At 34.6% G+C, this 18,884-nt stretch overlaps 1 protein-coding gene across 1 annotated transcript; it reads left to right on the top strand.

Annotated features, from left to right (window-relative positions):
• Window positions 694-3,144, top strand: LOC107633426. Its single transcript, XM_016337059.1, has 8 exons — window positions 694-843; window positions 930-1,177; window positions 1,520-1,747; window positions 1,825-2,124; window positions 2,227-2,341; window positions 2,451-2,648; window positions 2,753-2,830; window positions 2,959-3,144. The coding sequence occupies exons 1-8, from the start codon at window positions 694-696 to the stop codon at window positions 3,142-3,144; spliced, it is 1,503 nt and encodes a 500-aa protein (XP_016192545.1).

Raw genomic sequence — 18,884 nt, 5'->3', positions numbered from 1 at the left:
TATTGATACTTTCAATTGGTTGTTTAGATTTTATTATCTCTTATTATTTTTCTATGTTTTTATGTTGTGCCTTCCAATTGTTTGATAAAATGCTTGGGAGGGTTTTAAGTTAGATTTTTTTCCTTTTGGCTTTGGTTGAGTAATTGGAGACTCTTGAGTTATCAAACTCCTTTGTTGATTGATAATTGAAAGTTGCTAGTTGATTTGGATCTCTCTAAAGCTAGTCTTTCCTTAGGAGTTGACTAGGACTTGAGGAATCAAATTGATTCATCCACTTGACTTTTCTTCATAGTTAGAGGTTAACTAAGTGGGAGAAATGGACAATTGATGTCACAATTGATAAGGATAGCTAGGATAGGACTTCTAATTCTCATACCTTGCCAAGAGCTTTCTTAATTATTAGTTTATTTTCTTATCATTTACATTCCTTGTGCAACCTTTCAAAAACCCAAAAAGATACAATCTCATAACCAATTATAAGTAACACACCTCCCTGCAATTCCTTGAGAGATGACCCGAGGTTTAAATACTTCGGTTTAATTTTATTGGGTTTGTTTTAGTGACAACCAAATTTTTGTATGAAAGGATTCTTTGTTGGATTAGAAACTATACTTGCAACGAGATTTCATTTGTGAAATTCTTTACCGACAAAAATCTCCTTCATCACCATCTCATACAAATACTAACATCCAAATGGCCGAGCACGTTGATTACCTACTTGACTTGAATCCAACAAAAATTACTTGGAATTTCAAAGTTTATGTTATTAGGATCTGGGAAGTCCCAAGCAAGTATAATGAGAAGGAGGTTGGAAGCATTCAAATGATTCTTCAGGATAGTAAGGTTTGTACACTGTTTTTAAATATTTTCTTCCGACTAAATAAAATATTTATGCTTCACCAGTAACTAATACCAAATCTTTCTAATAGGGCGATAGGATGCACGCTAAAATCCCCAGGTCTTTGATCAGCAAGTGGAAGGGTTCTATTGTGCAGTTTCAGAATTACCAAATGACCCACTTCATTGTTGTTGCTAATGATATGGACACAATCATAACTCCGAGCAAATGGATACTTTGCTTCTCTCACAGAACACGAGTCATCCATGTGGAGAATCCATACTTCCCATTAGAAGCCTTCTATTTCAAACCTATACCAGATTTACTGAATGCTGATAAGTTAGATTATTCTGAGGATTTTGGTTAGTACATGTATTTTATACTGAACATGTTACTATACTAAGTTATTAGTCAGATTGACAAAGAGCATTTGTATTCTCAAATGTCATTGCCGAGGTAGTTGGCAAAGAGGATCCCAGACATTTGGTCACCAACAAAAAAAAGAGATTAAGTGTTTGGTGGTTGTCCTAGAAGACCTAGAGTATGTTGTTAAACACCTTTGATGTTTAAAATTATTTTACAAAATAAAAATTTGCACTTTGTCCAAATCTTTTGATGTTTAGAATCACTTTACAAAATAAAGATTTGCACTGTTTAAATTGTTCCATTAACTTCTTGTAGGGCCAACAGAATAAACTGCATTCTACTCGGGAACATGGTGGACCAGATTCTTCCACAACTTGAAGATGGAAGGGTGGAACCCCTTATAGTTTTGTTTCAATACTTCAGAGCAATAAGGTGGAATGGAAAGACCTCTATTCAAAGCAACTTTGATGTGTCTCAAATGCACTTTGACAACAACTTAAAAGAGATCATGGAGTTTCAGAAAAGGGTTGCAAAATATTTAATGTATTAATAACTCTAATGTAAATATTTTTCATTCAACCACATGTTGCTACTTATTATTTCTCATTTGTTCACCTTAGGCTGCTTAGTGTGTCACCATCAAGTTCTGTGAGGATTACTCAAGTGCCTTCACAACATGCATGGTCAGGAGCTGATGAACTTAATCAAGGGTCTGTTTTTGTAAAGGCAATCGAAGAAGCACTTGGCTTGGTTCAGGAAGGTCCTTGTTGGATATCTGCAACCATTGTGGCTATAAATGCCACGAACAAGGATTGGTTCTACAAGACATGTAGGAGGTGCCCAAAAAAAGTAGAATCAAGTATTGGTAATAGATACGAGTGTAACAAATGTGGCCATACTCATGGTTGTGCAGCTTTGAGGTATTATTTTGTTTAGATTTCTCTACTTATCGTGGTTCCATACAAGTACTAGGTTTAGAGTTGTCCTAATTGGTAATATATTTTTATCTTTTGACATGGTAGGTTCAAGGTGGAGGTCATGGTATATGATAGCACTGGAAGTATAAGTTTGCTTCTATGGGACAGAGAAATCACTCAGTTGTGTGATAAGCGAGAAGAACAAGTGATGGAGGAGGATGTAAGTACACAACTAGACATGATGCTATTTTTTAAATTAATCTAAAACAATAAATGTATTCAATAAATAAGCTAGGATTAGTGAGACTAACATTTAGTTTTAGCTCCAGGAAATAGGTGATGATGAATATCCCCCTATCCTTGATAATATGATGGACAAAAGGGTGCTATTTAAGATTAATGTAAAATCTGCAAACATTAATCATAGAGATCAAGTCTACACTGTCATGAAAGTGTGTGATGATGATGAGATAATTCAGAAGAATCTTCCAAAAAAGATGCAATCTAATCAGTCTATTAGTATTATAGTATGGTTTAATATTTATGTTAATTTCTTAAAGAAGTTATATTTCTTAAATAAGCATGGTTCACAAGTATATTTAAACAAAAAGGATGGTTTCGGATTATGTAGGAAATTAACTGCAGCAACTCGGTTGATATGTTTGAAAATATTATTCACCTTAATGTTGATGCTGATCCTCAGTTTTCTGTAGTATAAAAATTTGGCTTTTGTTTCCATCCTTCTTATGTATCATATTTTTAGGTAGTTTTCTTTCATTGTTCAATTAAATCCTAATTGAAAAAATAATTTATTGTTAGTTCTATGTTTATATGTAGGATATTTTGGATGAGTGTGTTTCCTCCCTCAAACACAAGACCTCATCTAAAAGAGCTTCCAGTGGGATGAAGTATGGGTTTAATAGTGCAATTGATAATAATGATGATGGACAATTTTCAACCAATAAGTTTAGTAGAAAGTATAGAAAAGGACAGAAGATTCAAGTGATTGAAGGGGATGAGTGATGTACTTATAAAGGATTTTGAATATTGCTGAATTTTCAATTAAGATTGTTTTGGTTAACATATTTATGTTTTAGATAGTTGTGCACAAGTATTTGATAACGTATTTAGGTGAATCTTTCTTTAGACTCAATTTAATTTATGGACTTGGTGAACTAATCTAATTACCATGGAATCTATTCCATGGATATTATTCAAAAACTTAGAATGAGCTTGCCAGTATGTATGCCTTTATTTTGACATCCTTATATGATAAGGGATTCCTATATATGTTGCTATATCTATAAGGGATTCGTATACATATTTGCTTTATATCTATATTGATTATCCGTAACAAGTTCATTGGATAAAGGATATAAAATTTAGGTTTTATGTGAAATTGATGGATACTATCCAAATAGTGATAAAGAGCTTGCCATTATTTAAGTTTGGATATTTTGAAAATTCTATATGAAGTCTACTGGATAAATTGATATAAAATTAAAAATATATGTGAAATAGATGGAAAAAGTTGTATAATAAATTCTCTCATAGATATTATCCAACCAATTTATGTATCTAAGCCTTTTTATTGACAATTTCACACGAAGTCTATTGTAGAAAGATATGTATAATTAATTTCCAAAATACCAAAACTATATGGGATAGTTTGTATACTAAATGCTCTCAAAGTTATATCAAAATGAGAATAGATAACACTTTTGGATAGCACCACCAAATGAAACTTATAGTAATTGTGAAGGCGCATAGCATAGATCCATGATTTCAATATACTCAGCACAATCTATACAAAAATTCCAATATTGGTAGTTGTGTTGTTAACTCTGTGTATATAAGAAAAATGAAATAATTAAGAATTGTTAGCACGAGCACCATATATGCATTACGAATTATTTGATTGAAACTCAAAGAATAGTTATCTTCATGAGCAAAGTCTTATATTCAGAGAATTTACCAAAAGATCAGTATAAAAATATTTTCTATCTAATACTGCATCACATATGTTAAAATAAACCATTTAGTCCAATAGAAATAAATTACGCTATAAATAATTTTGTAAAATCTGTTTTAATTGGACAAGTATTGCAATTTAGCCTTTTTTTTAACTAGGATCTATATCTAATCTAACAAAACTTGGTGTTTTAATAGTTAGTTACTTGATCATTGATGTTTGTCCTGTATGTTATAACAAAAATTGGTTAAAATAATACTTTTCAGAAGTTGAAACTATTTGCTTCAATAAAAATAAATTAGAAGTTCACCGCGCGCATAAAAATTTATAATTGCCTTTTAGTAACTCGAAAAGCATAAAGCTATAAAATGTTGAACTAACCGGTATATGGGATTCAATAAATAATGGCAATACCTATTCATGAGAGTAGTGTACTTATTTAATGAAAATGAGCCAGCATATTGACAAATATAATTTAAATTCTGTTAAATGAGAAAATTGGACTTTCATACTTTTTTAATTGCAGGTTTGACTATTGCTTAAATAAAGTAAGTCTCCATAGTATGTTGGAAAAAGTAAACTAATAAAAAATTACATCCACTGCAAAGGATTTTAATGATATTTGTTATTTACATTTTACACAATAAACACAGTATCCAATGTAAAGACTCAAGAACCTATGATGTTAATAGCATCACAATGGCTATGGCAAAATATCGAATGGAAAAAAAAGAAACTTATTGTGTATAAAAAAATTGGTTCACTTAGTCAACGAGAACAAGCATTAAGAGAGTAAAAGAAAGAATATGCCTAACAATTATTTAGATAGAAAAATTTTAAATGAAACTCGTAGCATAAGGTACATGGTTGGTCACAATCCCAACGAAACGGTGAAGTTTAGTTCAAGTAAAAAATAGATTAAATTAATGCTCAGAAACATTAATTTATTTTTCTATAGGATATGTACTAATTGATTCAAAAAAATAGATGTATATCATTTTATTTTTACATATAAGAAATTATAACTTTATTCTATATGCAACAAAAATAAATCCAACACAGCTGACAAGGCAATTAGCACAAAGCATAACATGTAATTAGCTAATTCAGCAGAAAGCTGTAAACAAAATTGCTTAAAATATTTATTTTCAGAAATTAGGATTATTTGCTTCAACAAAAATAAAATAGAAGCTCACCGCATAAAAAACTATATTACCTTTTAGTAACAAATGTAGAATTTGAAAAGCAGAAAGCTATGAAGTGTTGGGTGTAACACCCTACCACACAGAGCCTTATGCTTAAGTTATAAGACAGAGGTGGCGAGGTGTTACGACCTCTAAAAATAAAATTTAGTATATATAGTAGTGCGAAAAATGCTTGTAACTAAGAGCCTTTAAAGAAAAGGGTAAATCAAAATCGTTAAATTGAAAAGCGCAACACTCTGATCAATAACGTAACGAAACAGATAAAGGATAAACTAAGGCGAATCCATAAACAAGAGAGTGCCAAAGATACGAATATCAAAACTCAAGACCCGGTTTGCGAAGATAACCGGTTCGAGCATAGAGTATACATGTATATATATAGATAAAGTAAGAAACCCAAGGGAAACCCCAAGGACAAACTACCAAAAACCTGTTCTCCAGGACAACCTCTAAGAGGAGTCAAACAGTATATATTTATTTGGTGGAGATAATAAGTATCTACATAAAACCAAAATAAAGTTCCGAGAACCAAGGATCTTCGCTAATCCAGAAGTCTCCAGCATGCCTCAGCGAGAAGCCTCACGATCTACATCTGAAAACCACAAAATCCACATGGGTGAGAACTGGAGGTTCTTAGTATGGTAACAGTACCCACATATCTAACATGTAATGTCCTGGGAAAGCCGAAGGCAATCCTAGAACTTCCAATAGATGAATCAAAGCTTATAAATAGAGGCAACTGACTAAAGATCTTCAGTCTAACTAATAGTCCCCTTTCCAAATCCTGCGAAACTCCCAACCGCCATCAGTAGTTTGATATTGCAATCACAATTATATCAACAAGACAATGCACAAACAGGAAGCAGATACAACATTTATACAATTAGCAAATATTATGCAGTCAATTAGGCATTCCAAACAATTCACATATAATGCATATGATGTATGCCTGTCATAGTGGCTGATGAGTCTCATCTGTCGGTTATAAAGCCAACTCGACAAGTCCTGGTAGCTAACCATTGGACTGTCCCTCTGTCGTGCATCTCCAACTCGAGTTATACTCAATCATAATCATCAATACATATTCACAACACCCACACTGGTGTTTACTTATGGGGGCGAGCTCATTCGGAACTTTCACAGTGTTCGGCCACACTTACGACATAGGGTCAGTAGAGTATCGAGTCTCCACCTGGAACATGTGGTGGCTAGCCACTGTTTTCACCTAGGGAAACTCGTATCTCAGATAGTGGAAGCGCAACATTCACATTTCATTCAATACGCATATATGCAATCATACTCAGCCATAATTCAATAATGGCTCAGCCATAATTCGGCGATATCTCAACCATTCGGCTTATGATACAATCCATAACCAGCCAATTCATTAACAAGTACAACCCTTCGGCTCATGGCATATAAATCACTTCCACAATCATCCTCCGTATCTCATACATTGATCTTTGATCATCATTCATCATTAATTCTCCCCTTACTTCATCCACAAGTTACCACATTCCCTAGCTTCTTCCCACTGCTAGGCATATCACAAGGATTTAAGACATAAGGGGGTGAGATCGGAGGTTTAGAAGTCTGAAGGTTGGCTTTGAAAACTCAAAAATCAACCTTGGGGTGAAAACGGAGTCACACGTGCGCATCGCCCACGCACACGTGTGGATGGGAGAAAAGTCAAGTGACGCCTACGCGTCAGTCACGCGTATGCGTGGATGCATTTTGTGCCCCTCGCACAAAACCAACACAATACCTGCACAACTCTCAAGAATTTTGGCTGGGTACTTGAATCAGCACATCAACGTGTATGCGTCGGCCAGGTGCACGCGTGGAGTAGTGAAAATTTGATAGCGACGCATGCGCGTCGGCCACGCTTACGCGTGGAAGTATGATCTGCCAAAAATTTTACTAAGTTAAAAAGCTGCAGAATTCCAGTTTCAAACCCCAATCTTCCGATGGGCATAACTTTTTTGTTCCAAGTCATTTTCCATTCGTTCTTCGAATGGCATAAACATCTCGGACCCAATTTCATTTATAAACAAGTTTGACACAAATCGGGGATCTGGAGACCAAGATATGCTCTGTCAAAGTAAGCTCCAAAACCATATTTTTATACAAAATCACAAAGTTCCATTTTTAAAACAAACCAATTTCAACCCCTTTTCAAAACCAACCAAAATATACCAAAAATCAACCTCAAGCCTCCTCAACTCATATGTTAATATTTTTATCAAATTCACAAGCCACCAATCCACCATTTTAACTAATCTCAATCAAATAACTCAATTTCAAACACAATATCTTATTATACATATTTTCTCCTCCCAACTTCCAACAATACCATTTTCGATCAACCATCAATATATATAATCAATATCACCCTCACCATCAATATGGTTTCACCCACAATTCAACATCAACCAATCATTAAGCATATATCAAAACATGCATATCTCTCATGCATCATCCCATCAAAACATCAATATTCATTAATCACATACATAACCACACAATTTATCTCAACCATTCAACAACATCAACCATTCAAATCCTATCTTAGGGCCTCTAGCCTAAGTTTTCACACCACATTACATTTTAGATACAGGAAACTGAGACCATACCTTAGCCGCTTTTCCGCTTAACCTAGAACACCTCCAAATCACTTTTTCACAAGTTCTCAAAGCTTTAACACCTCCAAGGATAGATTTTTAGCACACAAGAGCCCTTCTTCCAAGATTTCCAAAACCTCAATCAAGCTCTAACACACATATATACACTTCATAAACCACAATATCACATTCAAACATACCCACTCAATACCCAAACATTATAAACCAATAAATTCTATTAGGGTTGAGAATCGTACCACACCCAAGGATCAAGGAGACAAGATTAAGCCTCTCCTTCAAGCTAGTTGGATCCTATAACATCAAAGAGCCCAAAATCTCAACACTTTTTCCCAAAAATTCGAATTTAAGGGCTGAGAAAACTGGACTAAAATCGTGGCTTACTGATGAATCCATATTTTATGATATATTTTGATTTGATTTGAGTGGATTCCATCACATAAACCTACATTTATTCACCTAAATAGCATGCTTTTGAGATTTCTTCCTAATTTGTGCTTGAAAGTGGAAACGTGCTCTTTTGTGTTTAATTTAGTCAATTTTATTCACTTTAATCCCATTTGGTGTCTTGACGTATTTGTTAAGTGATTTTCAGGTTTCCAAGGCAAGTATGGGTTGAAGAAGTAAGGAAAAGAGCATGCAAAACAGAAGAATTCAAGAAATGAAGGATTTGGAAAGCTGCCAGCCCTGACCTCTCTGTGCTAAATTGGTCATAACTTGAGCTACAGAGGTCCAAATGAAGCGGTTCCAGCGGCATTAGAAAGCTAACGTCCAGGGCTTCAAAATGATATGCAATTTCTTATAGTGGACATAAGTCCACGTGTGCATACGCACAGGTACTTGTGCGTACGCACAAGTTAGGATTCAGCATGTGTGCGGACGCACACAAGTCCCTGCACGTGACCTCATTAATTGCAACTCGCTGGCAGCAATTTTTGGGCCCCCAAAACCCAATCCAACTCATTTTTTGAAGCTATTTAAGGCCAAATTGAAGAAGGATGAAGGGGGGCAATTAGGGTTAGCTTTTATGATGTTTTCTCTTAGTTTCTAGAGAGAGAAGCTCCCCCCTCTCTCTAGAATTAAGGCTTTATTAGTTAATTTCCTTTTAATTTCAACTTTTAATTCTTATTATAGTGTAGTTTCATTTATGTTTCCATGTCATTTATTGCTTTCTCTAGTTGTTATTGTCACTTTCTTGCTTTTGGTAGTTAGGAATTTATTTTAATGCAATTTAATATTATTTTATTTTCATGCGCACCAAGTGTTTGATAAAATGCTTGGCTTAGTTTTTACTTAGTTTTTCTTCACTCTTGGCTTGGAATTGTTGACTTTGGTGTCCCTTAAGTCATTGATGTCTATTCTTGTTTGATATATTAGAGTAGTTAGTTGATTTGGTCTCCCTTGACTCTATGTGACCCCTTAGTGTTGACATAGGACTTAGGGATTGAAATTAACTATGCCTATTTGACTTATCTTCGATGTAAGGTTGACTAAGTAGGATTTACTCTTCATAATCATCATATGTTTGTGGTCAATGGCTAGGATAGGTAGCCTTAGTCCCTCAATTACTTGTCAAGAGGTTTCTCGCTTTTGAAGTTTTATTGCTTTGACTTTTACTTGCTTTCATTTACTTACTTGCATGTTAAGTTACTTTCTTGCCATTTCTTTTCCTTGTATTTAATTGCTTTAACTTTAATTGCTTTGATGTTTAATTTCTTGCATGTTTAGTTTCACACTCTTGGTTGAGAAATTGGATATTTGGGTGGAATTGAGTTGTGGATGTCCATTCCGCATTGTGTGAGAATAGTTAATTGGTTTGGTTTCCATTGAAGCTAGTCTTTCACTAAGTAATTAGTGAGTTGACTAGGACTTATGGATTGAGACCAATTACACTCTTTTGACTAATTCTCAACGAGGATTGATTGATTTGGATTGATTCCACATAATTTCTATGTTTGTGGTCCACAACTAGGATAGAAAATCTAGATTACCCACTTCTTGCCAAGTGTCCTTGAATTCCTTTCTTTTCAATTCCTTGCATGCTTGTTTCAATTCCTTTCTATTTACATTACTTGCTCTCTTGCTTTCATTCCCCAATCTCCATGCTCTCTCTCATAGCCAATGATTGTACACTTAATTACAACTCCTAGGGAAGACGACCCGGGAGCTAAATACTCTCGGTTATAATTTATATTGGATTTATTATTTGATCTTGGGAATCAATTGTTGGTCTAGACTATACTTTCAACGATGGAATTCTATTTTGTAAAAATCTAGACTAACAACAGTTTTCTCATCAAAAATTTGGCGCCGTTGCTGGAGAGTTGCAATGGTGTAAAGTTAGTGGCTATTGTAAATATGTTAATATGTAAATAGCTTGCTTTTTGGTTGTCTTTTATTTTTGTCAATAGTTAGGATTGGGATCCCGGAGGACGTTGGACATTCAAGCCATTGGAGGAAGAGTCAAGCACAAGCCATCATAGCAAGGGCTCTCCCAATTGTCTAACTTAAAGACATTAAATAAAAGTGCTTGGTAACATCATTCTTACTCTTCTCTTTTTGTATATATTTTGGCTTTATTGCATGTTTGCTTGTTTTGGTTAGCTTAGAATTAGTTTAATTGAGATTTGTAAGTTAATTTTTGTTTAGATCATGAATTTATGGGTTCTTGCATGGTTTAGTGTTGAGTTTTGATTGAACTAAGGCTTGGTACCTTAGAATTTTGAAGAAAACTTTTTGCAAAACAGGGCATTTGTGCGTATGCACGTACCTGTGCGTGCGCACAGAACTTCTATTTTCTGCGACATGTGCGTGCGCACTGACCTGTGCGCACACACGTATCATTTTGCCCTCTGTTTGCAGTGCTAGCACGCCTTGTGCACACGCTCAACTGCTTTCTGCGGCCTGTGCGTACGCACCTAATCGTGCGTACGCACGCATACCCTTTTTCGCGCTTCTTGTGCGGCCGCACGCCAACTTGCAACCACTCTGGTGGGAGCGTTGGCACAGCCTGTGCGTGTGAACCACTGCCCTTACGCTCTTCTGCGTGCACACGGACCTGTGTGGGCACGCACACATGATCCTTTCCAAAAAAAAAAGTCTTCTGTGCATGCGCACAGACTTGTGCGCACGCACACTCCTTAATTCCTCTTCTGTTCGCAGCGCTCGCACCATGCTGTGCGCTCGCACACCCTTCCTTATTTCACCTTGTGTGCGTACGCATGCCTCTGTTTTCACCCATTATACTTCTTTTCTTCTCTTCTCTCTATTTCTTCTCTTCTTCTTTCTTCCACCCCTCTCTTCTTTTGCTTTTGCCTTCTTTTCTACTTGTTTTACTTTGTTTTGTTTGCATTTCATTTTTATTTTGATAATTATATTAGTTCTAGTTTGGTAGTTTATTCATTAAATAAATTACAAGTGTTAGTTTGATGATTGGATTGCTTGTTGCTTGAAGTTTCCACCAATGCACTTATACTTTGCCTTAACTTACCAAGTACCTAGTGGGTTTGGCTACTCATATTTTGATTGTACCACTAGGACAAATTATATAAGTGCATTGAATTAAGTGCTTTGAGTTGAAACTTCCTTGTTCATTATGATTCTCATATCAAATTTATCACATGTCCGGTTCTTGTTCCTTGTTAATGCTTTGCATTTGTTTGAGTGACTTAACTTGATTTTTATCAAACTTATCACTTTTTGTAACAAGTACCTTCCCATGTGACTTTTTCATTATGTTTCATGATGAATAAGGAGTTTCCGTTCATTATGGGATTGGTTGTTGTTTATCGTGCTATTTTATATCAATCTTGCGCTTTCACGTGCACAAATTCAATAACCAATATCATATACTCAACTCACTTTTGTGGTTGCCTAGGATTGCTTGTGCCTTAAGTTTACTTATTCTTTACTTGCAACCTAGGCTACCTAATTGAGGACCGTACTAATTCTTTTAATTATGTGGTTTCTCTTTTTACCGGGCCAATGTGCGTCTTCTAAACCGCGCACTTAGAATGCACACATTGCCTTTCATCACACCACACACATCTTACTTCTCCTCAATTGTTATTTATTTGTTTACATAGCAACCGGAGCCCACCAGCTGAAGGTGGAGCCTCACATTCCTTCACCCCGGATCATGTGCATGCACGGAGGACCGTGCATTATTTAAGTGTGGGGGAGGATTGCCAACTTCAAGGGGGTAAAATTCCTTTTCTTAAACACTTTGCAATATTCTTTTTGTTCTTTTTCCTTAATTTTTGCAATTTTTGTTCTTATTTGGATTTTGTTTGGTTTGTTTGTATATATTTCTTTAATGCTTGTAGTTATATGATAGTAAATATTTGTATGTTGTATGTTAGATTGAATAAGTTTGGCAAAACAACAAAGAATTTTCAAGAAATCTCTTTTTGGATATTCCATTGATTAGATTTGAAAATTTGTTTTTGAACTTGGTTGAAGTATTTTTTTTTTCTTAAGGAACATAGAAAAGAGCTTGAACAAAATACCTAGGGAGATTTGAGATTTAATTGAGTGGTTTCACATTTTTCAACCACAAAATCTTGTTCTTGTGTGATAAACTCCTCTTATGATTGTAATCTTAGATTTACTTTAATCTTTATGTCCTATATTTGTTAATTTGAATGCATTTAGTATGATTGAGGCCATTGTTGAAATTAAACTCACTTAACCCATATGACCAACCCTTACATCTACCTTTGTAAACCACTTTTGAGCCTTTTAATCCTATTTGTTCTAAATTTTAAGCACACCATTTGCCCTAAGTGAAAAACCAATAATGCCCTTATATTGTATCTTTGATTAGCTTGGATTTGAGTGTGTGTTAATCAAGTGTGGGGGAATTTATGGGAAACATTGGTAGTTAGTGCTTTGGGTGTTCATTGAGAATATTTTGGAAAAATGGGTAAACACTCATGCATCTATTAAGTAAGACATATGCATCTCTTTTTGTTGATAAAAGGAAAATTTTGGTGTATATACTTTTTGAAAAAAAAGAGAAAAAGAGAAAAGAAAGAAAGAGAAATGATAATAAGAATGTAAATAAGAGATGCATATGTAGTTGAGTTAGAAAGAGTATGCATGAGTGAGTGTGAGAAAGAGGATAAATGGATAGTTAGGTTGTTTTGTTATGTATAAATGATGATATAGGATTAGGTGGGATACTTGAGCTAATCAAAGATCCAATCTATTAGCCCACTTAACCATATTGATCCTACCCTTACCTAAGCCCCATTACAACCCACAAAAGTCCTCATGATATTTTCATTCATTCATCAAGTATTAGTTGATTGTTAGATGACTTGCAAATCTTTGAGAAACATGATTAAAGGAGAATTGAGTGATTAAACCCTACACACTGAGCGATTAGAGTGTAAACACATCCGGTGAGGGTTTCAATTGCTCAATTCTATGTTTTCATTGCTTACTTTGTATCTTTTTTGCAAGTTGTTGAACTTAATTTTGAAAATTTCAAATCAATCTCTGGACATTGATCATATTGCTATATTTTCCTTGTCTTGGCCCTAAGTTCCTACTTTGGATTGATTGAGATTCTTTTGTTTATTTTTGCCAAACTCAATAGGAATCATAGTGTAGATATATATAGATAGCATTTAGTATAGTTACATGCATGTAGGTAGTTGCATTAATAATTACCCCTTCATTCATCTCCTTTGGTTGGTTTAGCATGAGGACATGCTTGGTTTAAGTGTGGGGGGATTGATGAATCCATATTTTACGATATATTTTATTTTGATTTGAGTGGATTCCATCACATAAACCCACATTTATTCACCTAAATAGCATGCTTTTGAGATTTCTTCCTAATTTGTGCTTGAAAGTGAAAATATGCTCTTTTGTGCTTAATTTAGTCAATTTTATTCACTTTAATCCCATTTGGTGCCTTGACGTATTTGTTAAGTGATTTTCAGATTTCCAAGGCAAGTATGGGTTGAAGAAGTAAGGAAAAGAGCATGCAAAAGGGAAGAATTCAAGAAATGAAAGATTTGGAAAGCTGACAATCCTGACCTCTCTGTACTAAATCGGTCATAACTTGAGCTACAGAGGTCCAAATGAATCGGTTCAAGCGGTATTGGAAAGCTAACGTCCGGAGCTTCAAAATGATATACAATTTGCTAAAGTGGACATAATTCCACGTGTGCGTACGCACAGGTACTTGTGCGTATGCATAAGTCGGGATTCAGCATGTGTGCGGATGCACACGTCTGTGCGTCCGCACAAGTCCCTGCACGTGACTCGTTAATTGCAACTCGCTGGCAGTGATTTATTGGCTCCCAAAACCCAATCCAACTCATTTTTTGAAGCTATTTAAGGCCAAATTGAAGAAGGATGAAGGGGGGGGGCAATTAGGGTTAGCTTTTATGATGTTTTCTCTTAATTTCTAGAGAGAGAAGCTCCCCCCTCTCTCTAGAATTAGGGTTTTATTAGTTAATTTCCTTTTAATTTCAACTTTTAATTCTTATTATAGTGTAGTTTCATTTATGTTTCCATGTTCTTCTATCTTGTTCTTATTCATTTCTCTTGTTATTTCCTTTATTTTGTCATTTTTATGCTTATGGATACTCTTTGTTACTTTAATTTTAATTAATGCAAATTTATGTTTCCATGTCATTTATTGCTTTCTCTAGTTGTTATTGTCACTTTCTTGCTTTTGGTAGTTAGGAATTTATTTTAATGCAATTTAATGTTATTTTATTTTCATGCATACCAAGTGTTTGATAAAATGCTTGGCTTAGTTTTTACTTAGTTTTTCTTCACTCTTGGCTTGGAATTGTTGACTTTGGTGTCCCTTAAGTCATTGATGTCTATTCTTGTTTGATATATTAGAGTAGTTAGTTGATTTGGTCTCCCTTGACTCTATGTGACCCCTTAGTGTTGACATAGGACTTAGGGATTGAAATTAACTATGCCTATTTGACTTATCTTCGATGTAAGGTTGACTAAGTAAGATTTACTCTTCATAATCATCATATGTTTGTGGTCAATGGCTAGCATAAGTAGCCTTAGTCCTTAATTACTTGTCAAGAGGTTTCTCTCTTTTGAAGTTTCATTGCTTTGACTTTTACTTGCTTTCATTTACTTACTTGCATGTTAAGTTACTTTCTTGCCATTTCTTTTCCTTGTATTTAATTGCTTTAACTTTAATTGCTTTGATGTTTAATTTCTTGCATGTTTAGTTTCACACTCTTGGTTGAGAAATTGGATATTTAGGTGGAATTGAGTTGTGGATGTCCATTCCGCATTGTGTGAGAATAGTTAATTGGTTTGGTTTCCATTGAAGCTAGTCTTTCACTAAGTAATTAGTGAGTTGACTAGGACTTACGGATTGAGACCAATTACACTCTTTTGACTAATTCTCAACGAGGATTGATTGATTTGGATTGATTCCACACAATTGCCATATTTGTGGTCCACAACTAGGATAGAAAATCTAGATTACCCACTTCTTGCCAAGTGTCCTTTAATTGCTTTCTTTTCAATTCCTTGCATGCTTGTTTCAATTCCTTGCTATTTACATTACTTGCTCTCTTGCTTTCATTCCCCAATCCCCATGCTCTCTCTCATAGCCAATGATTGTACACTTAATTGCAACTCCTAGGGAAGACGACCTGGGAGCTAAATACTCTCAGTTATAATTTGCATTGGATTTATTATTTGATCTTGGGAATTAATTGTTGGTCTATACTATACTTTCAACGATGGAATTTTATTTTGTGAAAATTTAGACTAACAATAGTTCTCTCATCACTTACCTCAAGAACAAAGTAGTGGGTTTTGTAGAGCTTGTCGCGGTGAACGCGTGGCCGCAAATGGTGCGGCAATCGGAGCTCCGAATCAAAAGTTATGGTGGTTTGAAGATCAAGTGAGAGTTAGAACTTTGGAAGAGTGTTCTTCCCCTCCCTTACTCCATTTCAGCGTGTTTGAGGGTTTAGAAAGGAGAGAGAGTGTTGTTTTTAGGGTTTTAGGATTTGTTTGGTTGGGCCAAGGGCCCAATATGGGTCTGGTTGGTCCGGTTTGGCCCGTTCGGTCCAATCCTGGGCCGATTTCTTTAAAATTGATATCAAAATTCTCGTTTTAATCTCCTGTATCATATTAAGCCATAAAAATTACATTTTTAGCTTTCTAGAATAAATTCTAATTTATGAGTTAATTAGTCATTAATTAATCGGGTCTTACATTAGGCTGACGAGTATATGCGATTCAATAAAGGGGCAATACCTATTCATGAGAGTAGGATACTTATTTAATGAAAATGAGCCAGAGATAATGACAAATAAAATTTAAACTTAGTTAAATATAAAAATCAGACTTTCATACTTTTTCAATTGCAGGTTTGACTTTTGCTTAAACAAAGCAAGTCTCAGTAGTATGTTGGAAAAAGTAAACAAATAGAAATCACATCCACTTCAAAGCCCATCAGCTTAAAGCATAACATGTAATTGAGTCTATTTCAGCAAAAAGATGTAAACTTGATAGCATAAAAAATGAATCACACATGAAGCATATTTAGTCTTCATATTTTTTATGTGCAGGTTTGAGATTTGCTTAAAGTTGAAAAGGCTTACCTCGATGTTCGAAACCACGAGGTCAACTTGATCATGATATCTTTTCGTATCTTGGAAGATATTTGATTTTTGAAAGCTACATGGATTAAAGTAGTGGACCAACCCCATATGATGAAAGTTCCCTGATGTGTCAAGATTACACGTTATCAGTATGTCAAATTTAAGTTTTAAGAGATACAAACTTCAGCCAGTAGTTATACTAATCCGGTCAAATGATATATGGTGCATACATGTCTATATAAAATGCTTAGAATGACAATACTATTTATTGAAAAGAACCAATATATACATACAAAAATCCTTTACCGATAACAATGAAAAAAACAAGTATTATTGTGCGAATAAGAGATAGAACCAGGCATCCCATTAATAGCTGACATATTAATTCATGTAGGAAAAATTCCTTCTTAAAAAAAATAGGTATTGAAAATTTTGTATTTTTATATGTTACATTAATCTCATTCAACATAGTAGGTAACATAAAAATATTCTCATTTATTTTATTTGTATTGTCACGACACTTTTGCACGCGCTTCCAAATTTTGGTAGAATTGTCCTATCATTTAATATAATACCACATCAATAGATGTCTATATGAGGTCTTCCTTTCTTTGATGGCTATTGGATAAGGGAGATAGATGGATCCATATTTTGTAACATAGTGGAATAGAGCATTAAAAAGTAGAAATGACCTTTTTGATATATTGAAATAGGAGAACAAGTTTAATAAATTTTAACAAAGAAAGTATTCTTTTGTGAGAATAGTTATCCATTTATTGCAATTCTAGAGCAAATCCATCATGTCAATTCAATTGTAACTCAAAAGATTGATAAGATTAAATTTTAATTAAATTATATCTTGGAAATTTTTTCAAAGTAGATTTTATGGTAGGAAAGAGAGATAGAATCCATCACATAAAAGAGGTAATGTAAAATATAGCAATCTCAATAATGCTTTTAAAAGGCTACATATTAGTTACATATATATATGATGAATATTAAAATTTATGAAATTGAAAGCTGACAATTCTATTGTCACTCCTTTAGGTTGGGCTAAAAAATCAAATCAATTGGGAATACTTTATCAGTCTTTGTATAAAATCCTACATCCTTTTATGTGACCTCACATTGTCTATTAATATGAAAGGAGCAATCAATTCATAATGTCCTATGTATATGTTTTTATTAGAGGCCATCTTAAATGTTGTAAAAGGAAAAAATAAATTAATTTTTTATTTTATCTAGACAATAACGCAGAAACAACTTAAATGGTGCTTTTTATAATATATAATGACACTAAGGGGTAGTCTTCATAGGAGAAAATAACTCCTATAAATATCACGAGACAAATACAATGAAGAATGGTAAACATAAAACTTCTTCTTTTTCATTAGCCTCCCTAACTAGAAGCTTTTGGTTTTGTATAAAAGCAATGAGTGATATAACACCCAGGAGAGTAACTATTCCACAGCTCAATGAAGATCTTTTGTGGAAGATCTTTGTTAGGTGTGATGCAAAAACAGTGGGGCGATCTCGAACAACCAGTAAAGAGTGGAGATTCAAGCTATCCACAGCTCTATTTGTCAAGCAACACTTCAAGCAAAACAAAAATAGGGACAGAAGTGTTATTATCGAAGTTGGCTACCCTCCATCTGATGAAAGCTGCAGGTGGTTTCTGAAGGCAATGTTAGATGGAGGCCAGCAAATGAATATGAACGTCCCTATTCCTATCAACCGATTTGGTTTCTATTCTCTTATTGGTTTAGACAACGGCAATGTTTGTATACGATTCTCCCAAGGAGGCCTTAGTGCTAGATTGATGATATGGAATCTACTTACACGTAGAATGATGTTCGTGTCTGATCAGGCCAGCAAGCATTGCCGCCATGCCGTTTCTCTTTATGCATTCGGTTACTTGGTTGATGGCATTGAGTATCGCATTATCCACGTTTACAAATGTGCTTATTCAACCAAGCAGATGTCATGGACCTTATACAACTCATTTGAAGCTGATTGTAATAGATCTGGCAAGTTTAACACTGAAGTGCAGAAATTAGGCCCCAAGCATGTTGTTAACAACATAATTGTCTACTGGATAGGTTGGGGAGGGGATGACTTTATGAAACCAAAACTAATTTTCACATTTTCTTTGCAGCAGAGACTTTTTTATGAAGGAAAGGTCCCAGACAAAGTGAAATCAGCTTATCACTCCTTCACTCTGTTCAAAGATGGTATAGGGTTCATATCCTATAAGAACACCGACTTTAGTAGGGAGATTGTGGTGTGGGGAATTAACCGTGATAGTGATAATAAGCTCTATTGGGATAAAATGATACGGATT

This window comes from Arachis ipaensis, chromosome B03, assembly GCF_000816755.2.
Source record: "Arachis ipaensis cultivar K30076 chromosome B03, Araip1.1, whole genome shotgun sequence".
Taxonomy (NCBI): Eukaryota; Viridiplantae; Streptophyta; class Magnoliopsida; order Fabales; family Fabaceae; genus Arachis; species Arachis ipaensis.
The sequence above is the reverse complement of the archived record's forward strand: the minus strand, read 5'-3'. Positions and strand labels throughout refer to the sequence as shown.